Source organism: Limanda limanda, chromosome 21, assembly GCF_963576545.1.
Source record: "Limanda limanda chromosome 21, fLimLim1.1, whole genome shotgun sequence".
NCBI lineage: Eukaryota > Metazoa > Chordata > Actinopteri > Pleuronectiformes > Pleuronectidae > Limanda > Limanda limanda.
The window spans coordinates 18,916,927-18,943,690 of record NC_083656.1 but is presented as its reverse complement, the minus strand read 5'-3'; the positions used below and the strand labels follow the sequence as shown (position 1 = coordinate 18,943,690).

Below are 26,764 nucleotides of genomic sequence, written 5' to 3'. Positions count from 1 at the left end.
ATTACCTTGTTGGAAGGTGAACCTTCGGCCCAGTCTGAGGTCCAGAGCACTCTGGAAGAGGTTTTCTTCCAGGATATCTCTGTTCTTGGCCGCATTCATCGTTCCTTCAATTGCAACCAGTCGTCCTGTCCCTGCAGCTGAAAAACACCCCCATAGCATGATGCTGCCACCACCATGTTTCACTGTTGGGATTGTATTTGGGCAGGTGATGAGCAGTGCCTGGTTTCTCCACACATACTGCTTAGAATTAAAACCAACAAGTTAAATCTTGGTCTCATCAGACCAGAGAATCTTATTTCTCATAGTCTGGGAGTCCTTCATGTCTTTTTTTGGCAAACTTTATGCAGGCTTTCATATGTCTTGCACTGAGGAGAGGCTTCCGTCGGGCCACTCTGGCATAAAGCCCCGACTGGTGGAGGGCTGCAGTGATAGTTGACTTAGTGGAACTTTCTTCCATCTCCCTACTGCATCTCTGGAGCTCAGCCACAGTGATCTTTGAGTTCTTCTTTACCTCTCTCACCAAGGCCCAAACGACCCAAACTTCTTCCATTTAAGGATTATGGAGGCCACTGTGCTCTTAGGAACCTTGAGTGCTGCAGAAATTCTATTGTAACCTTTGCCAGATCTGTGCCTTGCCACAATTCTGTCTCTGAGCTCCTTGGGCAGTTCCTTCGACCTCATGATTCTCATTTGCTCTGACATGCACTGTGAGCTGTAAGGTCTTATATAGACAGGTGTGTGCCTTTCCTGATCAAGTCCAATCAGTTTAATTAAACACAGCTGGACTCCAATGAAGGAGTAGAACCATCTCAAGGAGGATCAGAAGAAATGGACAGCATGTGAGTGAATGAATGAGTGTCACAATAAAGGGTCTGAATACTTATGACCATGTGATATTTCAGTTTTTCTTTTTTAATAAATTTGCAAAAATTTCTACATTTCAGTTGTTTTCTTTCAAGATGGGGTGCTGAGTGTACATTAATGAGAAATAAAATGAACTTTTTTGATTTTTGCAAATTAATGCAATGAAACAAAGAGTGAAATATTTAAAGGGGTCTGAATACTTTCCGTACCCACTGTACATCTTGCATACAACACTGAGCTATTAAAGTAATTCACAGATTCATGTTTTTATTTTAAACATACATGTAGAAGAGACAGTTAATCCTCAAGCTATCTGAGGATGGCACACATACTCCCACATAAGTGAGATGTCGGACCCTGATGGGTAGCACACAATTTATCTAATCTTGGATGGATGGACGTTGTCAGGCATAGGGTCAAATCAGCCTCACAATATGTTGGATGCATGATAATGTGTATTGATAGACATTTACATTCGTGAAAAAAAAAAAAAAGAAAATTTAAAAAATTGTCTAATCAACCAAAGATTTCGCGATCCCCCTGCTGTACCTCCACGGACCCCATAGGGGTCGCCAACCCCCTGTTGAAGACCTCTGCCTTAGATGCATAAGTGGGTCAAAAATGACCCGGTGAGGTTGTTTTCTTGAAATATCTTCGTAATGAAAAATTGTTATCATTTCATATTCCAGGTATTCCTCAAAAACATGTTTTTGATATAATGCCATTTACATTTTTAACTTACCTTTTATACATTTTAAGAAATTGTAGTTTTTGTATTACTACCCCAAGCTTCCGTAAGTGGGTCAAAAATGACCCGCATGCATTTTCTATGGAATCCAATGGGAACCTTTGATTCTTATCAACTGTAGCTGTCAGGAATAAATTAACTGTGGACCACACAGACTATATCAGAACTTTCACCCCTCAAGAAGATTATTTTACACAGCAAGAGCTGATACATGTAAGTATTATCTTCATATAATATTGTGTGTGTGTCTTTGATGACTGTTGTTATTATTATTTATCAACAAATTAGCCTACTTTATAACTAGCTAGCACTAGCTAGCTAACTATGATAGCTAACATTACTATATGTATTGTGTGTGTGCGTGTCATTCATGATTGTTGTGTGAAAGAGTATTTTATTGTTATTTTTCAACAAATTAGCCTACTTTATAACTAGCTAACAGTAGCTAGCTAACTAAGTTAGCTAACATTACTATATGTAGTGTGTGTGTGTGTTTGAGTGTATTTATTTATATAGCTACATATTGATCTATTGAAAACATTGCTCTTATGTTTCCTCATCCAAGGTGTCATGGCTGCTAGATACACAGCTGAAATGGTCCTACAGATGATGGAGAGGCAGTAATGGGGTTGGACTACAAGTCTGACATTTCTGATGATGAGGACCCAGACTATTGTCCAGGTGGCAGTGGCAGTCGTCCACCTGGAAATCTAACTGAACAGGATCAATCTAACTCAGAAGATTCCTCTTCTGTGTCCTCTGAAGAAGAAAGTGTCCAAATCATGTCCAACAGAATGAGTCGGAAGGGCTCTTACTGGAGCGAGTTACCTCCCACCCAGGGCAGAACACAGAGCCACAATATCCTCAGAAGTCGGTCAGGGCCTGCACAGAGCTCTTTATCACTGATGATATAATACAAGAGGTGATGAAGTGCACAAACTTGGAAGGACGGAGAGTAGCAACAGCTGGAGGAAAAGAATGGAAAAATGTCACCAAAGATGAATTCATGGCCTTCATTGGATTGACCCTGCTTGCAGGAAGTGAGAAGAACTGGGATGTATCAAACCACGATTATTGAATCAATGGAAAGGTGTGGGGTAACAAAAGCCACAACCTAGCCACAGGAAAGAAGCAGACAGGGCCAACCAAAGAGAAAGAGGTGTCAGATCTGCCCATGTAACAAAGATCGCAAAGTCAACAATAGGTGTAGGAAATGCAATGTACCTGTGTGCAATGATCACAGCCAGAAACAGGTAGTTTGTCTGAACTGCATACAGTGATGAGACAAGAAGGCAAAACAGGGAAAAGAGAGAGGAACTGTCAATGACTGGAAAGTTACACACACACACACACACACACAATGGATGTACACATTTTTCTATTGCTGTTCTGGGTAATTTTCTTTTTCAAAAATGATAAAAAGTGAAAAATAAAGATATTTCAAACATGAAATCATTCTTGTGTGGTCCTACATATAATACTAAATATTATACAAGTGATTATTCCTAACCAAAATGGCATAAAACCCCATTGATTCGAATATGGGTCATTTTTGACCCACTTATGGAAGAGTGTAGGGTCCAGTCACTCGTGCATCTAAGGGTTAAGAGGCACTAGCCAACTCTGGAGACGTGTGAGGACAATAGAAACAGTAGAAAATACAGTCTGTACAATCAAAACAGACACAAAAATCCAATTTCTTCCAAAAGCTAATGAATTTAAATTAAAGTAAAATAAACCTGTTTAAGATTATATGACGCTTGCCAAGTTCGGATGCCTGCACATTTATGTGCTGACGCTCAAAACAGAAGCAAACATACACAGTTAAAATCAAATACCAGGAGGGAGGACAGGAACCCTACTATTTAGTCATTTAACTGACGCTCATATGCACAGTTTCTGACAGTAACTAATTTTTATAGGATTGATCCTGAAACCTTGTGGCTGTGGTGCAGTAAACCAAACCACAAGCTCATCCCGTTAACTATCCGATATAAAATGAAGTGCAGTCGAAACCTCTCAGATCTTGCGTTTCTTCCACTCTGGCTCCTTCTCAGCTTCCTCATCCTCCTCCGATTCCTCTGCAAACAAAGGCTCGGGCTGGGTCTGTGTGTACGCCGGGGCGACCCAGTACGGGTTCTCTGAAGCCTCCTTGGCGTGACGTAGGATGGCAGCTCGGGGGTCACTGTCATCTGTTTTGTCTAAAGCGATGTTCTTCACGATGAACGACGACAGCGTTCCACCATGAGCTGCGACTCTGCCTCCACGACCTGGTCCCGACACTGGAGGCTCGGGCTTGTTGGACTTCTTGGGGTCAAGTCTGTCCTTCTCCAGCTGTTTCCGTGTACTCCGCTGTCGGGCCTCTCTGAACATGGGTAACGCATGAGGTGTGATGATGTAATCTTGTGTAAGGACCTCGGTGTGCTTCTCTTTCCGCTGGCTCTTCACCACACAAAGCTTCGCCCCTCTGTGGCTTTTGAAAGGATCGTAGTAGACCTTGGCCAGTCCATTCGCAGTTCCCACCATTATCTGGTTCAGTTTTGGATGCCACAGGCAGCGGATGGCACTTGCGTTGGTGACTTCTATTTCATAGACTTTCTGGAAGGAGGTTCGGTCAAAGAAGACGAGCTTCCCGCTGCCCTGGTCTTTCTTCACCGACGTCCCGGTTAGAATAAGCTTGTCGTCTGGGCTGAAACAGCAGTCGGTCATTGTAAAGTTGTTGGGTAATCCAGTAGCTACATTCAGTGGCTTCCTGAAGTTGCGTATGTCCCACGTCTTCAGAGTGTCATCACCCCCACGTGAAGCCAGAACCATGCCATCATAGGAAAAAGCGAGGCAGGAGGGGTCTGATCCTGGAGTGTGTGCTTGCTTACAGTGGAACTTTGTATGGACGCTGAGGTTTCTGTCCCAGATCTGGATGCTGCCATCTTGGCAGCCGGCTGCTATCAGCTTCCCATCACGGCTGTAGGTGCAACATGTGGGTGTGACCTTTCCCTGGAAGGTGCGCGGTTTGAACACGGCCTTGTGCTTCTTCTCAGAGTTCACGTCCCATGTGCGCACGGTGCCATCATTGGAGCAGGTCATGAACTTTGGATGCCAGCAGCCACAGTTCAGCATAGCTGTATGGCCCTTGGTGTTAGCCATATCCACAATGTACTGGTCTCCCTTCACACACTCCATCACATTAAAGCCGTCACGGTCCAACACCTTGGCCTGCGCGTTACCAGATATCACCAGGATAACATCACCTGTCACACTGTACTGCACATGATTGATCTGATGGCACTCACAGGGCTGCAGGGACCTGAAGGCCTGCAGAGACTGGTCCATCCCAGCAAAATCCCAGAAACGAACATCATAATCATATCCGCCCGTCACCAAACGAGCTCCAGACGGGTCCAAGCCAAGAGCCGATACTGTCCTGGTGCAGTGCTGCAGGGTGATCTCATGAGTGTCTGGAATTTTCTTCACTGGATTGTCTTCATCAGCATCATCTGCCTCCTCCTCCTCCTCATCATCATCATCATCACTGTGAGCCGTGCTGCCTGTGTAACCTGGAGGAAGAGGCGGTCCCACAAGCTCATCAGGCACTGGCGGCCCAATGACATCAGAGTCTGAGTCAGAGTCTGAACCACTGTCACTGCTGCTGTCACTCTCCGGTTTACTGAAAGCAGTAGCTGCAGTTTTGACTGTTGGCTTGACCGACTTGGAGCTCTGCCCTTCCTCCTCCACGTCAGCCTCCTTCTCTCTCTCCTCTAACACACGCTGACTCCTTTCAACGGCAGTTCGTCGGGTCGTCTCAAAAATGGCATCCAGGTCAAATGTGCGGGCTTTCTTACCAAACCCAGAGAATCCCATGACAGATGCCATCTCATCATCATTGCTCATCTTGTCAGATGCTTCTTCCACTCTGCTGGGATCCATGTTTTCAAACTGCCGCTTGAGGTCATCTTTAAGCGCACACTCTATTAAAGGATGAGTTGCCGGTGGAGAGTTTCTCCGTCCAATCTCTTGTAGATTATCCATTTCCTTGCTTCAGATTTCTTGTGGGCAGACAAATATCAATATTATTAGGGTCTGAGCACCACTGTCTCCTGCATGAAATTATCATTAAAGCATCAATGTTATACAAGAAGGCTCCTTGGATGACATCAAAGGAGTGTTGCGATGGAAATCAAAGGCAGGAGGCGTCGTTCTCAAGTTAAAATTAAGCAGGTTTATTCAGAGGTCACAGGTCAGGAAACTGTGGTGTCTAGCAAATGATCATGCATGGTCCACTGATCCTGTACAGGAAAATGGCCCTTAGTCAGAGTGTGCACAAAGCTTATATATTGATACTGGGCATGACAGAGGTTCTTCTTGGATTGGGATTGGTCGAGACTAGACAGTCCTGCCTTCCTGGCGTTGGGTCCTCCTCCTGGCGTTGCGTGTTGATGATGATGATGATCTGCATGCCACTGTTGTGGCCACCAGAGGTCATAAGCGTATTGCCTGAGTGTGTGCTCATTACATGTGTGAAGTGAAACCAGAGGTCATAGTGTTCCGACCACACGTTAAAGTGTGTGTGTGTGTGTGTGATTGTGGCCATGGTAAAGATTTTACCTGCATGGAGTCACCATGTTAACATTAAACTGGAAGAGCCACAGTGTCTGAAAACAGCTACTGTATGTAAACCTTTACGTCAACACTGTGCTAGCTCTAAAACATAAATCTGCAGCATCTGAATAATCTGAGATAACTGGCTATGACAAAAGAGATTTTACTCGGTGCTGGTCTAGAAGAATGGATGGCTCAAGCACTCTTCCACTGTGGGTCTGGCCTCTGGGTTTGTTTTGATCATCCTCTCGATGAGCTCCTTTGCCACCACATCTTGAACGTGGTCCAACGTATACTTCCACTTTAGAATATTTGACTCAAGCTCCCAGAGTTTACCATCAAAAGGATGGTGTCCACCGGAGAGGATGAAATAGATCAGCATTCCTGCCACCTGAAAAGTCAGCAAAGCAGTTTAATCAACAAAATATTTTGTTTCACTTCAATCATAAAGAGAATACATGCAACACAAATACTAACCTGTATATTTTTGCTCGAGTTGTATAGTATGTCACCATTTTCTTTTAGAGTCTCGGCAGCCAACCAGCCTTGTTCTCCTGCACTCGGTTCATAACAAGTTTGGTGGTCTGGCAAAGGTCTGCTCATGCCCAAACCAGCTAATCTTGCCCTCCCGTTCACATCTGTGAGATAAATGGAGTAGATTGAGGCAGTGAAAATAAATCTGTTATACCACATGTATTCAAATATTTAGTAAATTTTGTTTTTGTTATGCTGCTTAAGCACGTTGAGGATGTTATGAACAAGTGATGGATGGTGACATAGACATAAAAGGTACTGAAGAAGATTTCAACTTGGAAAGACAAGATCCAACTAAGGGATCTAAGGCTACAAAGCAGCACTGGACGGGCCCGAGCACATGCATTTTGAAGCGTTGCCTGCGTTTTACCTGAAAACAATAAATAATGACTAAGGAAATATTGACACATAGAGCTGTTCAGGCTTGGACTCTAATCACGAGACAGAAGTTTGGTGGTGATAGGACAATGCACAGTGGAGTTATGACAACATTGTCTCCTTTGGCGAAGGATGAACCTTCGCCACAACTCAATGTTGTTTGTTTTTTTGTTTTTTTCTTGCTTTCATTGTTTCATTTTATTCCAGTCCTGCTCATGAAATCTGCTGTAAAGTGAGGACAGAATAAAGAAAAAGAAAAGTTCCCTCGTCAGAGATAATATGGAGACAGTTGTCTTTGCTTGTGGGCTCAGAATGGTTCAGTTTCAATTATTTGCTGGAAAAGAAAAATATTTTACCATCATATGTTGTACTTCAGTATTCAGTGCATGGGAGCTGAGCTGTGTTCCAAGTCAGTTTGAACATTAGGCTCTAAATCCCATTCACTTTCCCTTTAAAACTGTTGTGTGGACATTTGTCAACATGTTGTAACTGGAAAAGCTGAGTTTTATGAAAAATGGGACTCAGCAGATAGACTTCTTTATAGACCAGGTATTTATGAAACTCAAGTCAGCCACACATGCAGAAAGCTTCAAAGTGCAGGGCTCACTTTTGTTGATATACTGTCGCAATATTTAGGGCCCGAGCACTGACATCAAAGGTCAGGTGAGGCCCTATTGAAATTGTAAGGATTATTATTATTATTCAGGCAAATTAATTGGCTGTTTGAGGGCTTTAAAATACTCAAATTCTTACCCAAATTTGCAGAAAGTTTGAAAGTGGTGAAAATTTACGTATTTCGAAGGAATTTTCAATGGGCGTCGCAAAATGGCTCAACAGTGCCCCCCGAGACCCCCGGAACGTGTTCACATTGACCGATCTTCACAAAAATTATGACTAGACAAACAAAAAAGTATTCGGTGCAATTTGAAAAAAGCAACAGGAAGCCTGCTATTTTGCGGCCATTTTGGCCATATTCCACATTTTTATTTTGATGTACTTGTACCAGGGCTTACATCGGATCAACTTTAAATTGAGATGAGTGTCATCACAACAAGACGGAGATTAAAAGTTATTCACAGGTCAATTTTTCGTCACACAGTGTGACCGTGGCATGGCGTCAAAGTTAGCTTACATGCCAATAAAACACGATGTTCTTTAACGCGGACATACATGGACAATGAATCCTTTGATGCTGAGCCGTAAACAAACAACTCCACTCCTGCAGTGACAGTAGTCATAGATCAAAGGAATCTTACAAAGGTGACGTCTCTCTCTCAGAATTGGTACATTTCTCAAACCGTGTAAACATTGAGTTGCGGCTTCGCGAAAACATGTCGCCCATGAAGCTGTGTGTTCCAGGTGACAAACTATGCAACATAGAAGACTGCTCTCCAGGCACAGGAGTATATCAGCGGCACGGCTACATCTACTCCTCACTAGCAGGCTACGTGCTTAGGAAAAACGAGGGAGTCCAGTTACCTGTGATCTCAGTGGTGAGGGAAACAGAAGCACAACTGCTTCCAGATGTGGGAGCAATAGTCACCTGTAAGGTGACCAGCGTCAACCCCCAGTTCGCCAAGGTCCAGATCCTCTATGTAGGCTCCACGCCACTGAAAGATCGCTTCAGAGGGACCATCAGGAAAGAAGATGTGCGTGCGACAGAGAAGGACAAGGTGGAGACATACAAAAGCTTCAGACCTGGTGACATCGTCCTGGCCAAAGTTATTTCTTTGGGTGATTTTCAGTCAAACTACCTGTTGACAACTTCTGAGAATGAGCTGGGAGTCGTGGTGGCACACAGTGAAGCAGGTGCCCAGATGGTTCCCATCAGCTGGTGCGAGATGCAGTGCCCGCGGACGCACACCAAAGAGTTCCGCTAAGTGGCACGAGTGCAGCCGGAGTATCTACAGGCATGAGAGCCCTAAAACGTCTCTCCTCCACAAGGAACACACAGCTTCCCCCTCCCTATTCCAGTCACTGTTGTCAAGAGGCCTCTCAACTCTGTACTAGGTGTTTTCTGAGAGACTGAAAAACATGCAACTTGGTGGCTAATTCTGGTGTCAAGTCTTACCTTAGTGCTTTTTTTTTTTAAACAGATTTCCCTGTGCACATTGTGTCATCAGTGGACTGTACCAGCTTAGAAACTCTGAGGCAGCATCAGACCAAACTGCCAAACTTTTCTATGTGACAGATATGTTGAGAAGCTAAAAGCTTTGGAATTACGTACTTCGATCAGATTAGCTAAAAGATGAACTGTGTTGTTTGGTAACTGTAGGACTTGGTTAGGGCAAGAACCATATTACACCTGAAGGCAAAGATTAAAATACATACTCTCTAACCAGAGGTGTCATTACAAAGAGCAGTGGCTGCATCTGGTCTGTAGTTCCTTCACCTTTATTTCTCTTTTTTTTGTTAACAGCATCTATTTCATTTTTTTATACATGTATCTGTGTGTGCGTATGAGTCAGCCTTGTGACTGCAAGCCGAAGTGTCCTTGGCAAGATACTGAACCCCTAAGTGGCCCCTCATAAATGTTGAGTGTACTAAAAATGTAAGTCGCTTTGGATAAAAGCGTCAGCTGAATGACATGTAATGTAATGTAATGTAATGGTACACAAACACGCACACAGATAAGCAGAATGTTATAATGTCTTCACTAGTTAGTCCCCTTGTTACTTACTTGTCTATCTGCTTGTCTGCAGAGTCACTATGACGGATTTCTGTCAACTCCGCTCGCATAAGGCGTAAAAAGCCGAGTATAAATCGGCCTTCCGGAGTCGCATTTCCGGTTTCATACCCGGAAACTGCGGAAACCACGGAAGATTTAGAAGAACGAATATAGACCAAAATAGAAGAGCACTTGGCAGAAAAGATCCGAAACCATGTCCAAAAAACATTACTCCGGCTAGTGGTCTGGCGGTGAATTGCGTTGCAACACGCGCCACTGTAGGGGAACTACAAACCAAAACGAGTCCGTAGAAGCTGCGTGCGTACGACTATAAATCGGCCTTAAAAATGAGATCGATGCAGATCCGAAGAGCAAAAAAATCCATGCGTTGGCATATAATTGTTCTTGAAAGCATTTTGGAAATAAATGCTTGCTCTGACAACTTGTGCAGACGTTTTGTCATTTATAGCCCATTAACACGAATGGTGAAGTCTTGCAAAAAAATATTGGTTTTATGCCCTAGCTTTAAACTAGTAAGTGATAATGGACCACGTGAAGTTCAAATATCGAGGCGGTAAGCAGCCACGACCCAAAGTGAGTGCCGATTTTTTTTTTCAGTCAGATGATTTTTTTTTGCTTTAATCCCTGAAGATACTGATCATAGCAGCTGTAATATAAGTCATATCCTACCAGACATTGTTTTTTTTTCATTTCACCACTTTATAAATTGCTAGGAAGATTTCCCTTAACAAAGGTTCTTGAGCATGTGGGAGAATATAAATACCCAGGTTATCTCTTCATGCATGTGTGTGTTACTACACTGTGGTTCTTAATCTGGCCACTTGGGCCCTATGATCTAATGACTAATTTAACTAACATCTGTCTGTCTGTCTATGTGGAATGCATATCTCGGCAAATGTTAATCTTATCTGCTTCATACATGGCATGTGTCTTGTTTATGGCCAAGTGAAGTGGAAGTGGATTGTCAAATTTGGTGCAATTTTGATCATGTGATACTTTCAGTAAAAATGTATCATCAGGCGAACTGTGCCATCAGTCTGTGGACTGAGTTGAACATGTCTTCTTCAACGACCTTGGACAAACTATAGCAGTGGTCAGCAATTATGCAATGATATCTGTCCTGTCAGATCATTTTCATAATTGGATTATTTTTATTTCACTGACTGACATAGACCCTCCCTGGTGTCTCGGGTACTAATCTCCATTATTGCAGCAACAAGCCAGCTTTTATTTTGAAAAGTTGTGAACCTGTGTCTGAAGATTGTGGCCAGGTTTCACAGAAATTAATCACAAATGTTTGTTTTTCCTGATTCTTCTCTTATGTTTTATGAAATACTTATTTTACCTTTGCAGGCCTGTTAACAAACTACAGTGCTGTATCATCTTCTTGTTGATACATAATAATCCCCTTCTCCCTGCAGATGATGCGAATCTACTGACTAACCTGAACATAGAGGAGATTTACCCAGACACAAGTAGTTTCATCACATATGAAGGATCGATGACGATCCCTCCGTGCTTTGAGACGGTCACATGGCTCGTGATGAACAAGCCTGTGTATCTCACACGTATGCAGGTGAGCCTTCGCCACCAATCCACACCTGAAATAACTCCCAAAATACACTCAGGATGTTTCTCTGCTGTAAAGACATGTCTATGGAGGACCCTTAGTGTTACAAATTTGGTTATACATTTCTTCAATTAATAAGTTATTGTAAAATTAATATATACATACATTAATTTGCAAAGCAATATATGAATCTTTAAATAAAAACTTAATCCCATTTGAGGTTTTAATGGATAATAAAGAGCACAATTATGAATAATGTATAAATTAACTATGAATGTTGCAATTCATTGTTCAAATTGCAAATCACATTTTTCACAATACCTTTCTATTGCCAATTACAATATCAAATAATTAATTAACTTGTAATTTACTCTTTTTGAATTTATTATTTACTTTTAGATCAATAAATTAATTTATAAACAAATTAATTAATGGCTTATTTTATTGCACAATAAATCATGAATTAAAGAAAATGTGATGTCAGCTCAATAATCATGCTTTTACTCTGAAATGTTCTTCCGTTGTTATATCCCTCATCCAGTCTGGCTGGGAAATAATGCAGTGGATTCACACCAGACTCACATTTCCATGGTGCCTTTGCATACTTTTCTCTTCTCTTTTCCTTGTCTCCCTATTTTATTAAAGATGCACTCTTTGCGCCTGCTGAGCCAGAACCAGCCATCTCAGATCTTCCTTAGCATGAGCGACAACGTCCGCCCGGTCCAGCCGCTGAACAACCGCTGCATCCGCACCAATATCAACTTCAGCATGCAGGGCAAGGACTGCCCCAACAACCGGGTCCAGAAGCTCCAATACCGAGGTAGAAGTGGTAAACTAATTCCCACCGATACTTATTTATTTCTGTCTCCATCGTGCAGCTACAGCTACAGCTGATAGGACTGCATTTATGTAGCAATGTTGTCGCCTTGACGACCACACAAAGTACTCTACACCATGAGCCACTTTCACTCATCCAGTGCATCGGGTTCAGTTTCTTGCCCAAGCATACTTCAACATGTAGGGACCCTGGGATCGAGCCACCAACCTTCCCTTTAGTGGATGGCCCACTCTTCCTCTTGAACCGCAGCTAGATTTCATTAGTCAACACATTATATTCATCACCCTAATAGGTGTTCACCAAATATGATATACTCTGAAGTAAAATTCTATGTTTTTTAGATTATGGATATTTTTACACAAGTGGCCATCGTCTATTGTTTATGATAATTATGCACTCAACAAAGGATTTGTGGAGAGCTGATAATATGCCAACATCACTACAACATAATCCGGCAGAGCAAGGAATAGGAGTGAGATGGGCTGTAAACAAGACAGGAACTGGCCGAGTCCTCACACGAGCACTTTAACAGAAAACACCAATGCCAAAGCCACACAATGGATTTTGACCTTGAAACTGGGGACGAATGTGAGTTTAGTCAGCCGTCATTTATGAAAACTTTGACAAGCCAGACGCAATACAATTGTGTAACATTTTAAGTGGCAACTGGCTTGACTGGGTTTTCACAAACCACAGCCCTTTTGACCGCAGAAAGGGAAAAAAATTGACCGCAGAGAGTAAATGCTTGTTTCATTGTTGTCGCTAACCTCGAACCTAACCTAGAACTTAATACTGCTGCTTGGTAATTAAAAGTTAATAAAATGTGGGGCGGCTCTGACTGAGGGGTAGAGTGGTCATCCTCCAACCAGAAGGTCAATGGTTCAACCTCAGTCTTCCCCATCTGCATGCCAAAGTGTCATTGGGCAAGACACTGAAGCGTCAGCCAAACGACATGTAACTTGTAATTTTGTATTATATACGTTAGGGAAAACAAGATACTAATGGATAAATACTATCCATACGATACATAATAAGGTACTGTCTTTGTGATAATGCTTAGAATATCTTCCAATTACTTGAGGGTAAGATTGTTTGGACAGACATTTTTTATGTTTATCTTTGGAGTTTTGTCTGTGTTGAACTCAGTCTAGTGTGACTGACCGTCCACTCAAACACCACAGCTGCTGAGTCAAGTGGTCACTAACATGATTATTGTTCCCCCGACTTTCCTGCCCCTCCACTCTCATCTGTCTTTCATTCTCTCACTGGCAATTTTTCTCACATACACTAATGACACAGCGCACAGCTTCCCATCCACATAATGACAGGAACTACCTGGTGAAAATTGAAAAATTCATAGAGAGCCCCAGACTCAAGCCAATAAAGCTCACACTCTACAATATTGGATCTCTCCCTAGCTAAACATTTTATATTAATGATTCTTTTTCGGAGCATGGTCTTGGCTTTTTGTTTTGAACTGAAACCTGAATGACTTCATCTTTCTCAGACACTTAGTCTTCTCCTAATTTCACTATTTCATCTTCCAGTGGACACACATAAGAGAGGAGGTGGTAGTTTCACCTTTCACCTAATGTTCCTTTTAGAAATGTTCTAACACACAGTAGAATACTCAGAAAAGCACAACTCACTGTGACCCTCTACCACCTCTCAAAAAAGGATGCACATTTTTAAAGATATTATGTCCAGTGTTCCGATCAGTCATGATAAAATAATTTTTCTATGATTAAAATGATCATCAATCAATCATCAATCAAGTTTTATTTGTATAGCCCACATTCACAAAAAACAATTCGTCTCATGGGGCTTTAACATTGTGTGACATCCTCTGTCCTTAACCCTCAACAAGAGTAAGGAAAAACTACTAAAAACCCTTTTCACAGGTAAAAATATGTAGAAACCTCAGAGAGAGCCACATGTGAGGGATCCCTCTCTCAGGACGGACAGAAGTGCAATAGATGTCAGGTGTAAGAAAACATCATCAGGATTTTTAGCAGCATCCATTAGGCTAAACATTTTTCAATACTATGTGTCAGGCAGTCCCGCTGCAATCACAGTCTCTGGCCAGCAGCAAGACCACGATCCAGCATCAGGATGGGATCCACTATAATCCACAGTCATTGTCCACCGCCGCCAGTTAGAATCCATTATCAGCTGCCGCCTCGGTCGTGGTCCCTCATCATCCGATGCCAACGCGACAAAGGATCCTCCATTACAACGACGATCAGCTGGCACGATACAGAATCCACCGAACTGGATCCACCATTGCGACCTCCGACACGCGATCCACAATCATAATCCATGGTGCGGCCACAGCTGTGGCCCTGCATCCGCGGGCGCTAAGGCACAGAAACTCCGGGAAAAGGGGTCAAGTTAGTAACATGTACTGATCAGATTAGAATTATCTTGATGTGATAAATATGGAAAAAAGGAAGGAGAAGCAGGAAAGAGAAGCTCCGTGTGTCTTGTGTCATAAATTCCCTGTGCGTCTTAGCATCATCAGGGGTTTTTGCCATTTAATCAAATTTGGAACATCGCACAAATTAGCTCTAACTATAAGCTTTATAAAAAAGGAAGGTTTTGAGTCTACTTTTAAACGAACAGAGCGTGTCTGCCTCCCTAACTGAAAGTGAGAGATTATTCCACAGCAGTGGGGCTTGATGGCTAAAAGCTCTGGCTCCTACTCTACTTTTAGAGACTTTAGGGACAACAAGTAAACCTGAGTTCTGGGATCGGAGTGCTCTAGTAGGTTGATATGGAACTAACATCTCTTTAAGGTAAAGAGGTGCCATATCATTAAGGGCCTTGAAGGTGAGGAGGAGAATTTTAAATTCTATTCTAGATTTAACAGGAAGCCAGTGTAGCGATGCTAATACTGGAGAAATGTGCTCTCTTTTCTTAGTTCTCGTCAGGACACGTGCTGCGGCATTTTGGACCAGCTGCAGAGTCTTTAACGACTTGCTGCTGGAGCCTGATAATAATGAATTACAATAGTCCAGTCTCGATGTAACAAAGGCGTGGACTAGTTTTTCTGCATCTTTTTGCGAAAGGACATGTCTGATTTTTGAGATATTACGCAAGTGGAAAAACGCGGTCCTAGAAATTACTTTTAAGTGACTATTAAAGGACAAATCAGGATCGAAAATCACTCCCAAGTTCCTGACTGTGTCATTGGAAGCAAGGGCAATGTCATCTAGCGCAGCTATATCATTAGATAATGTATCTCTAAGGTGTTTAGGGCCGAGTATTATAACCTCTGTTTTATCTGAGTTTAATAAGAGAAAATTGCGGGTCATCCAGGTTTTTATGTCCTTGAGACATGCTCGAAGTTTAGTTAATTGATTACTTTGATCAGGTTTTATTGACAAATATAACTGGGTGTCATCCGCATAACAGTGAAAATTTACCGAGTGTGTCCTGATAATGTTTCCTAGTGGAAGCATATATAATGAGAATAAAATTGGGCCGAGCACAGACCCCTGTGGGACACCATGGTTAACTTTGGTGCGCACCGATGACTCATCATTGATTTGAACGAATTGGGAGCGATCAGCAAAATAAGATTTAAACCAGTTTAAGGCCGTTCCTTTAATGTTAATTAACTGTTTTAGTCTCTCTAATAAAATTTGATGGTCAATTGTGTCGAATGCTGCACTGAGATCTAACAGAACGAGGACAGACACAAGTCCCTGATCTGAAGCTATTAGAAGGTCATTAGTGACTTTTGCCAGGGCTGTCTCTGTGCTGTGATTGGTTCTAAACCCAGACTGAAAGTATTCATATATATTATTTTCCTGGAGAAACTCACACAGCTGATTGGCTACAACTTTTTCTAAGATTTTAGATAGGAAGGGGAGATTAGATATTGGCCTGTAATTTGCTAAAACCTCTGGGTCTAGGGTGGGTTTTTTGAGTAGGGGTTTGATTACAGCTATTTTAAAAGACTGTGGTACATAACCTGATGATAATGACAGATTGATTGTGTTAAGTAACGAATTATCTATTAGGGGCAGAATTTCTTTAAGTAATTTAGTTGGAATCGGATCTAAAATACAGGTTGTTGGTTTAGAACCTGAGACTATTTTGGTAAACTGATCACGGGTGATCAGAGAGAAGCTGTCTAAATAATGGGAAGGATTCTCAGCCGTTTCTGAGATCTCTATTGTTGGGAGGGTATTAGTGCCAATTGAGGGCAGGAGATGATTGATTTTATTTCTAATAGTTAGAATTTTATCATTAAAAAAGGTCATAAAGATATTGCAATTTAGGGATCGAGGAATACTGGGTTCGGTGGAGGTGTGACTCTCTGTCAGCCTGGCTACAGTGCTGAAGAGAAACCTGGGGTTGTTTTTATTCTCTTCTATTAGTTTTGAGTAATAGGCAGCTCTTGCTTTGTGGAGAGCCTTTTTATATTCTGTAACACTACTCTTCCAGTCTAGGAGATTTTCAACACTGTTGCTGGAGCGCCACTTCCTTTCTAATTTTCTTGATATTTGTTTCAACTCATGTGTCTTGGAATTATACCACGGAGCTAATTTACTATGTTTTACACATTTCTTTTTTAGAGGCGCTATTGAGTCTAATGTTAATCGTAATGAGTCTGCAGAGCTTTCTACGAGGTGGTCAATCTCAATAGAGCTCGGGTTTTTAAAGAATTTGTTGTTTATGTCGACGGATAATACGGGTTTAAATGTAATCGGAATTATTTCCTTAAATTTAGCTACAGCACTATCAGGTAGACATCTAGAAAATGAGTTTTTTATTAGTGGCATATATTCAGATAGTGAAAAATCGAAGGTTATTAAATTATGGTCTGATAGTACTGGATTGCGCGGAAGTACTGTTAAATGTTCAATTTTGACACCGTATGATAACACAAGGTCAAGTGTGTGGTTACAACAATGAGTAGGTTGATGCACACACTGACTAAAACCAATTGAGTCTAGTATTGAAATAAATGCTACGCTCAGGCTATCTTTATTATTGTCAACATGAATATTAAAGTCACCAACAATAATAATTTTATCTGTCTTTAGGACTAGGTTTGATAAAAACTCAGGGAATTCTGTTAGAAATTCAGTATAAGCCCCAGGAGCACGATAAACTACAGCAAATATGATTGGCTGTTGGTGTTTCCTGGATTGACGTGGAAGATTAAGAACAAGACATTCAAATGAGTTGTAGCTAAGTTTAGGTTTAGGATTAATTGATAGACTGGAGTTAAAAATAGCAGCAACTCCACCTCCTCGCCCGAGTTCCCGGGGAACGTGTGAATTTATATGACTGGGGGGAGTAGATTCATTCAAACTGACATATTCATCAGGATGCAGCCACGTCTCAGTAAGGGACATTACATCTATATTGTAGTCTGAGACTAGTTCATTAACTAAAATAGCCTTTGAGGACAGTGATCTAATGTTTAAAAGACCACATTTGAAAGTCTTAGTTTCCTGTGTTGTTCCAGAGGTTGTGTTAATTTGTATAAGATTATTGTGAGTTCTCGCTCTGTTATTGTTTAATTTAAATAATTGAATCGGACGGTAGACAGAGACAGTCTCTATGCGGTTGGGTGACTGATCCAGAGGGAGCGCAGAGAAGTGTTTAGCACTGCAGCTCTGCTTCCTGGTCCCAACTCTGGGTTGTCATGTGATAGACTTAGTAATATTCTTAGATAAGAGAGCTGCTCCATCCCAAGTGGGATGAACGCCGTCTCTCCTAACAAGACCAGGTTTCCTCCAAAAAGTTTGCCAATTATCTATAAAGCCCACACCGTTTACAGGACACCACCTCGACAGCCAGCGGTTAAAAGAAAACATGCGACTAAACATGTCATCACCTGTAGTGTTAGGGAGAGGGCCAGAGAAAACTACTGTGTCCGACATCGTTTTAGCAAAAGCACACACAGACTCAACATTCACTTTAGTGACCTCCGACATACGAAGCCGGGAGTCGTTGCTGCCGACGTGAATTACGATTTTACTGTATTTACGTTTAGTTTTAGCCAGCAGCTTCAATTTGGATTGGATGTCGCCGGCTCTGGCCCCCGGAATACAATTGACTATGGCCGCTGGTGTCGCTAATCTCACGTTTCTGAGAACCGAGTCGCCAATAACCAGAGTTTGATTCTCAGCGGGTGCGTCGCTGAGTGGAGAAAATCTATTTGAGACGTGAGCTGGTGGGTCTTTAATCGTGGGCTTTCTATGGGTGGTACTATGCCCCCTCCGGACCGTCACCCAGCCACCCTGGGCTCCCGGCTGCCCGGGGCAAGTCGAGGGACTGCTAGCTGAAGCTAAGCTAGGTGGCTTCGCTGCGGCTAGCACGGGCCGGCTAACTATAGCTAACGGGGGTTCTAAGCTGAGGAGCCGAGCTTCTAAGTTGCTAAGCCTCGCCTCCATGTCTACCAACATACTACATTTATTACAATTACCACTACTGTTAATGGAGGCGGAGGAGTAAGTAAACATGAGACACTCGGAGCAGGAGAGAGCGGTGGAGCGAGAGGGAGAGAGAGAACACATCGCTGCTAAAACTATGAGTGTGAGATTTAAACAGAACACAGAATCACAAAGCACCAGAGAGGAGGGGCTGGTATGTGAGGGTCCTTAACTATATACCGGTGATTTTAGCCGTAGTAGAACAGATCATGTCAATGACCACACTGATTCAAAGTTATTATACAATTTATCAATATTGATTGCAAATCTGGTAAATACCTTTCATCGATACATAACTGGATTAACCAATTAACTTGTTGACAATGTTAATGATCAATCGATATTTTCATGAGGTACAATTCTACACAAAAGAACACAACTAATTTACAAGTCATGGAAAACTGCTGTAATTTATCAGCTGGAAAATAATTACTTGAAAAGCTGAGAGAAGATGGAAAAGAAGGAAATTACATGTTCCCTTTATCATCTTTCAACTTGGAATTGTCAATAATGCCGACAGTAAAGAGAGACAAGCCCATTTCAAGTCAATTTAAGAAGACTAACCCCAGAGTGCTTTCTTCCATAACCGACATTGTTTTAAATCGATCACCCGTTCCCAGTCTTCATAACAACGAATTTGGTGATGGATTTATAAAACACTGTCAGTTTTGGAGGAAAGCACTCCCCCAAGAAACGATAGCAAACTACTTCCTTCCCAGCAGGTTGTTAAACTAGGGTGACCAGATTTGAGTTTGTAAAAAAGAGGACACTTCGTCGCGGGGGGGGGGGATGTTGGCGTGGGGAGGTGTAGTGTATAGCATGCCGCACCATGACCAACCAAAACCTAACCAAAAATGACACAAATGACTATATGAACATCGATTTATTGAACTTTAACAAAATTGCAAAGTGCAAATGTAAAACAAATCTTTTTTGTGGCATTTAAAAGTGTCAATAATGATAACAAATAAAACATTCTAAATAATAAATTCTTTATATGGCCACATATTAAAATAAGAAAATTAAGACACTTTTCAGTCCTCCTCATGTGGTTGGCCATATTTCTCTGAAGACTGAATCTTACCCAGGAGTTGGCGATTGCCAGAAGTGTCGGTTTTACTCACAAAAAAGTCTGTCACTTTACTCGACGAGCTCTCTCCTCTTGCTGCAGTTTTGTGTTTTGCAGAGTGTATGTGAGCTTCCAAATCCCTGCCACCTTTATTTGCCACTGACACGTAAGTGCCTGCTCTACATGTCATGCACTCAGCTTCCGAAGCATCACGGCCGAGGCGAAAACATGGGTATTTTTTTTTTAGTTTGTCCGTGAACTTACATTTACGTTTAGGCTTGGCTGCAGATGTAATGTGCTGTTGTAAACAGCGCACGGAGTGGAAGCGGCAAGGTGCTCAATGTTGCCAGATTGGAAATGGCAAAGTAACGTTCCAAAGGCTCAAAATAGTCGTATTTGGAGGATAATTATCGTGGCTCTGGCAACCCTGAGATCGGTCGCCCAATGACAGACTCTCTCTACAGTCAGCTCGCGCAAGAAGGTGGAACGTAAGGGTGGTACCATTTCCAGAACTTGGAAGGCCGAAATAACTAGTAGGCTGTGAAAGACCCAGAAACACAAATATGCGACGCGGCAAAAAAAAAAAAAAAATTATTAATATTTTTTTTGCGACGAGGCAAAATACCGGACGTTTTTGGAATCCCTGCCGGACGCATTTTTTAGGTCTCGAAAAGAGGACATGTCCGGGAAAAAGAGGACGTCTGGTCACCCTAGTTAAACGTCAGAGCTCAAACCTCTAATTTCTAATCTGCCTCTCGCAGCAGAGAAATATTGTGGATTCCAAAAGCATGGCTGTCTTTACCTAAAGGGATAGTTCACTGAAAAATGTTAATTCACACATTATCTACTCACCACTATGCCGAAGAAGGGGTTGGTGAAGTGTTTGAGCTCACACAACCCTTCTGGAGTCTCAGGGGTAGACAGCGTTAAGTTTAGGGGGGGCAACCTTAACTTTTTTGCTGCTGTTAATACGGCATTCCTCAAGGAAGCATTGCTGGCCCATTGTGGTTTTCATTATACATGTTCCCACTTGGAGACACGATTAACCATCACCATGTCAACTACCATTTGAATGCTGATGACACAAATGCACACGTCTGTTTCCCCACATGGCCCCGGTGCGCTGCTTGCTCTCATTCCTTGTCTCACCGACTTTAATGGCTGGATGAGTAAAAACGTTTTAAAAATTAAATGAGAACTTAGAAAACACATCACAAAATTGGGATTCCGACTAACTGAGTTTAAATGTTTACAAAAAAGTTGAACTGGAGTCAGAATCTTAACTGAAAAGAAAATATATCACAGTTCTGCACTGCCTGAGACATTGAACAAGCTACCTTTACCTTTCAGAATTGATTTAAAGTTGTTTTACTTGTTAATGAAGCTTTAAATGCCCCTGCCTTTGAGATGTTCTATAATATTATGTTCAGACCAATCACTATTGTCCTCCACTGCTTTTCTTTTACATTTTCCTGATGTGCAATAACTTTTTCTTCAGTTTAGGTCTGGTTATACGTAGCCCAAAAACTGAAGAATTGATTACATATTGACAACTGTGGGTAATTCAGTTACTTTGATTGTTGAAACAAAATGAAAAAAGTATAAAACTTTATACTTCATATCTTCTATCAGTAATCAGAAGGTTTGCTCCATCCGTACTGTGCTTCAGTCACTTAACAGTGAATGTGTGCCAAGACACTAAAAAGGAGCCAAAGGACATTTAAACATTAACTCATATTGTGGACTGCATCACCAGTGCAGCACCATCGATCTCCCTCAGCCTACAAGATCCAAACACAACCAGGTTCATCCTCAGTTCTAACATGAACCCATTTCAATGATCATCCTATCTCCATCAAGACTGAAGGGGTTGTGATCTGAGGAGACATACACTGCTCTAAAAGAGAAAAATCAGAATCAGAAAGGATTTATTGCCAAGTAGGTTTACACCTACCTGGAATTTTCTTTGGTAAATAGGTGCATACACTTTCGATACACATCACTTTCGATGTACTAACTGGAACGTATTTCCCGTGCCTATTGGTGAGACAATAGATGGACTGAAAGACAGGCTGTTACTTCTGTGTGGACATCTGTGCTCCAGCCAAAACAGTTTTCCCAAGAGCAAGCCCAGGGGGACCAGGGATATCAAAGTACTCCTAAAAGAGAAGAATAGAGCAGTCAGGTCAGGGACTAGGGAGGCAGTAAATAGAATCAAGAAATAGCGGTCAGTTAATATCAGACAAGGAAAGGAAGCGTGTCAGAGGAAGCTTGAGCAGAGAGGCCGGGGCAGACCAGGAAGGTCTGGAGAGGAAGAAGGACCATCATTGGTTACAGGGACTGCAGTCAGATAGTAACAATGACAGAGCCAATGAGCTTCAGTGTTTCTTCAATGAATTTGACATGCAGCCTGACATTGTCCACTTTGATCAATATCCATCAATCAACTGTGACACCACTGTTGTCCATTCCAGCGCACCAGGTGATAAGGGTGCCTCTTTGTGCAGGGGCCAACACTGTAGTGGACCGGGGCAGAAGCCTGAAGGTGGCTGACATCAACAGACTCAAAAAAACTCTAAGACTCAGAAGACTGGCTCAGTCCTGGGGGTGCCTGTAGTTGTAGAGAGGACGATGACATTAAGACTTTTCTCCATCATCAACAATGTTGGCCACCCTCTGAAGAGTACTCTGGTGAGCCAGAGGAGGACATACAGCCAGAGACTAACAGCCACCACTATTATTCTAGATGTACAACCCACACAGAAGCTGGGCCACTCTCCCAACTGTCCTATATCCAGCCTTGCTTGCTCTGAACAAAACACCATTTCCCCTGAGAGCTGTTGCTGTTGGCATGCTGCAACTTCCTTTTGGTGCTAGGTGCAGCACTTGATGTTTGTCAAATGCTGTGCGGCAGTGTGTTCTCAGCTGAAGAGCTCCACAGGAGGTCCTTCTTTTCTTTGGCCATTTCTCCTCTTTCAGCACATTTCTTTATGCATAACTGTATTATCCATTTTTTCTTCGGACTATTTTACACTAGTTTTAACTTATTTACTTTCTCTTTCCTAACTGAGCGTTGAGCAGTTGTAACAAAGAAATATCCCTGCAGGCATCATTAAAATTTTCCTCAGTCTGATTTTAATTACGTATTTATACTCAGTTACATTATTAAACTACCTGACAAGCTCTCACTGCCTTTTGTCAGTTTCAGCTCCATGAGGTTACCTTTTTCAGCAATGTTACCCACATCCCAGCAGTCACTTTGATGTGAACAATATTTTATATTAATGATTGGAATTGTGGTAGGAACTCAAAAAACATAAGCCCCAAGTTGCAGTATAGCAGAATTATCTTTTAAAATGCATGGAAATTCTCTTCAAAGGTGTTAATTTGCTAAACCCAGATATGTTGTAGTTTCTGCAGGTATTTACGTCCTGTGAACTTATGTCAAGATGTATATTTCGGTCATTATTTTTTCTCGCTAAACACAGCTTCAGGGGCGAACATTCCTCCCAAATGTCCTCATGTAATTTGTTTTAGAAACGACATCTACATGAATTCCAGGGGATTATTGCTCGATCTGGGTTCACTGATATAATTAATAAACTTTATATCAAATTGGATTGCTGAGCGCAGAGTCAGCTGATGGTTGGTAAAGTGAAGGAAAAAATGAAACAGGCAGTACAAAGTGACACAGCAGGACAGTCACAACACCTGTTCGGCTCTGACTGACAGAACTGGCTAAAATCTGGCTTGTCACAGCTCACTGCAACCTGGGAGGTGCTGCCGCAGTCTGTCATCTCCTCTGCTCTGTTTCAGCCAATATATCTGGTGCATAGAATGTTCCCTTCCACCCCTTAAGCAAAAAATAAGCTTAAGGCGAGAGGTAGCCCAAGTCTCGGCTAGTCACTGTGTTATTTTCCTCTTTTTATTTTTTTTGGTCAGGATTTGCTGTACTGTGGCGGACACGCATCATGATTGTCTTTCCGTTTGCATCTCTCTCTCTCTCTCATATTCTTTCTCTGTGCAGCTTACAGAGAAAGAGCTTATTCAACCTTCTTTCGCACCTTAAAAAACGAAATTCATATTCAGTGCAGCAGTTGTGGGGAGATTTCGAGCCTGCCCATCCACCTCAGACCCTCCTCAGCAAACAAACTTTGAAGAGCAAGCCAAGAAATAAATAAATAAATAAATAAAAAAGATATAAAAATCCAAATTAACATTTGTAGAACTGCTTGCTTCATTGTTTGGAGATTTGAAGGCCTCACAAATGTTAAAAAGGGAAAATAAATCTCTGATTATTTGTGTAAGGTCGACCTTTAGAGCGCAAGCACCGAGACACAGTTGTCCCCTTCCCAAGGGAGGTGATCGTCGGGCTAACTTAATGTGAAATGATGGAGGTCGGGAGCTGATAATGTTGTGTATGTATTTGTTTGTTTACTGTTTCATGTGTCACACCTGATGAAAGGAAATATGATTATGATAGCACTCTCTTAATAAATCCCTTCTTTCACAGTGGAGAGGCTCCTTTTCATCATATTACAATGTTTACTCAGGTTCTTGGCGTCTCCCTTGTGCCTGCTATAATTTTCTTTCAAGGCTGCCATTCAAATCGTAATGAAAACAATTCAGACCTCACTCCCCTCCCCAAACATCACCCACCTACCACCACTTACCTAGGCTCATTCATTCCATTCACTAGAGTGCCATTCCTTTTTAAACTGTATGTAATCGCTAAACATGAAATATGGTGTGTGTGTGTGTTGGAGGGAGGGGGAGCAGTTGAACTGTGGTGAGAGCCGCATATATAAATCACTATTCTCACTCCTGTCCTTCTCCTCTCTTCCAGTGAACGAGTGGTTGCTAAAGTAGCCTCCCTTGGATGAGCATGGAAACGAGTGTCAGAGATGGAGAGCAGGAGCAGGACGAGGCGAGGGGAAGGAGGGGAGGACGGAGGAGGTGAACCCTGGTTTGAGGCTGCATCTCATCTAAGATTATTTCATGGCATTGTATAAAGACCAACAACACCAGACATTATCCGAATTAAGGGACTTTGCATTGCGAGCAAAGAGACTCCTCTTTTCATACATACAGAACTGTTCGAACCCTCGATCTAACACATGCTAACAAGTCCTTTCCCCCACTGTACGACTATATCTATACAGACATTTTGATACCAATACTTTTTTGGGAGAAAAACAAAAAAAAGACACTTGGAAAGAAACTAAAAAAAAAAAAAAAGTTGAAGCATTTATTTGATAGCCTCCCAACCACTAGGACAACGTTGGGACTTTAAAGCCTTTGTACATAATGATGTTGCTATCAACGGGAAAATCCAAGGACTAAGTCACTGCCCCCACCCTGCCGGTCAAGACTTAAAAGTGAAGTCACCTCGATTCACACGGACGTTTCATTACAGTCACGAACAAGGCATGCAGTCTGCGAAAAACCAACAGAGAGGGAACACCGCCTTACCTTGTCATTTTCCAAAACTAGAGTCATGTCATGGGAGACGAGTAAATATTTACAGGCTTTCTTACGGCCTCAGAGCAACCAGTGTCTTGGCCTCGTTTGTACATATTATAATTATCAATACTGCAGAAAAATCAATATGTAAAGAAACGTAATGAAACATTGAAAAGATATATTAAGAGGAGTTGAGAAATTTAAAAAGCTTGGCACACTTTGAATTCTGGAGCAGTTCTCAGTCTGAGCTGATGCCTTTTTTCTGTTTTATTGTTTACAATGGTCATACACTGTGTTTGAGTAATGTTATCAGCCCAATAAATGTGTCTGAAAAGTTCACTTTGGAAAATGCTTCACTATATGAGGATCTGACTTATTGTATCTGTACCTGTTTTGTACTGTTCCATATTAAATGTGTTGATATGTCAATATAACTCTTATAGGCGTGCTCAATAACGCCAGCACCACAGAGAAATCACCCGAGATCTCATGGCAGCGTTTCCTTGACGGAGTGTCCGAAACAGCCTGGCTCACTTAGCGTTGTTTCCGTGATATAGACAGAGCTTATCAGCCGCACACAGGAGAAGCTCTGTCAGGGTTACCGTGACTTGTCATGGTCTTTCAAATCACATCAGCAGCCATCAGGGGACAAAGAGGACAGGCCCCTGCCCCTCCGGTGCTGATGGAGGAACACAATGCCTAACACAATGTTCTCTTTACACGGAGCTGAAGACAACTTTGTCGGGATCCTCTGCCTGGTTCACTATAAGTGGTTAATGTGGTGAAGGTTAAAGTTGGGGGGGACACACAACTCAAAGCCAGAAACAGATGTGTAGGAAAACAGCTCACATGAGCAACTATACAAGACAGTAGTTATATAATAATAATAATTAGAAGGAAACTTGTGTCATCTAATGACACCATGTTTAAATTGACAAAATCTGGATCTTTATATGGATCACTTCTCAACTAACTAGGTATATTAAAACAAACCCCTTTGGTGGAGGTAGCCGCATTATTATTACTCTTAGTAGTAGTAGTATTAATAGTAGTAGTAGTAGTAGTAGTAGTAGAAGATTCTGAAGTAAGCAAACCCTATTCCAAACTACATTGACATTTCTAAACACTAATTAAAACCAGCCTTGGTTGAAAACCTAACCTATATGTGATGTAGTTCCCTTCACATCTAGATAATGATGGTAAACCTTGTGGCTCATTGGTTCATCCTTTTTCCTATCTTTATCTTTCATTTTTATTCATACTCAACATTATTACTTATTTCTTCTCTTCATGACTCCTAATCCACAAACAGGAGAACCATATAATACACTCCCCTGCACAGGTAGATGAATCATACATCTGAAATAAAAACTTGTGTTTGAATGTTCATCTTCTGGGAAGTGGAAACAGACTTCCACACGGTCACAGAGAGTAAAAGTTGGCTCCCTGGTCATTAGCTCAGTTATGAAATCCTGCCGCACCATGTCTCTGCTGCCAGGCTGCTAACAGCAGTGTCAGTCACACACCTGAGCTGAGAGCGTCAGTGGCTGACTGACAGCCGCA

The 26,764-nt window shown here is 41.9% G+C and overlaps 3 protein-coding genes across 3 annotated transcripts in view; 2 read left to right on the top strand and 1 right to left on the bottom strand.

Annotated features, from left to right (window-relative positions):
• ca10a (carbonic anhydrase Xa) overlaps positions 1-25,739 on the top strand; it is a 288,939-nt gene extending 263,200 nt beyond the window's left edge. Inside the window, exons 7-9 of the mRNA XM_061094461.1 lie at positions 11,231-11,385; positions 12,025-12,199; positions 25,645-25,739. Of these exons, the coding sequence (XP_060950444.1) occupies positions 11,231-11,385; positions 12,025-12,199; positions 25,645-25,739 (425 nt within the window). The remainder of the gene's footprint in view (positions 1-11,230; positions 11,386-12,024; positions 12,200-25,644) is intronic.
• On the bottom strand, positions 3,598-5,539 carry LOC133028032 (WD repeat-containing protein 70-like). Its single transcript, XM_061095226.1, has one exon. It carries the CDS (start codon positions 5,534-5,536, stop codon positions 3,632-3,634), a length of 1,905 nt encoding a protein of 634 aa, XP_060951209.1. The 5' UTR covers positions 5,537-5,539; the 3' UTR covers positions 3,598-3,631.
• On the top strand, positions 8,453-9,076 carry LOC133027906 (exosome complex component CSL4-like). The gene is given in 1 exon segment (XM_061095071.1): positions 8,453-9,076. A coding segment is annotated over 1 exon segment (576 nt). The 5' UTR covers positions 8,453-8,460; the 3' UTR covers positions 9,037-9,076.
• Positions 25,740-26,764: the final 1,025 nt, after the last annotated feature.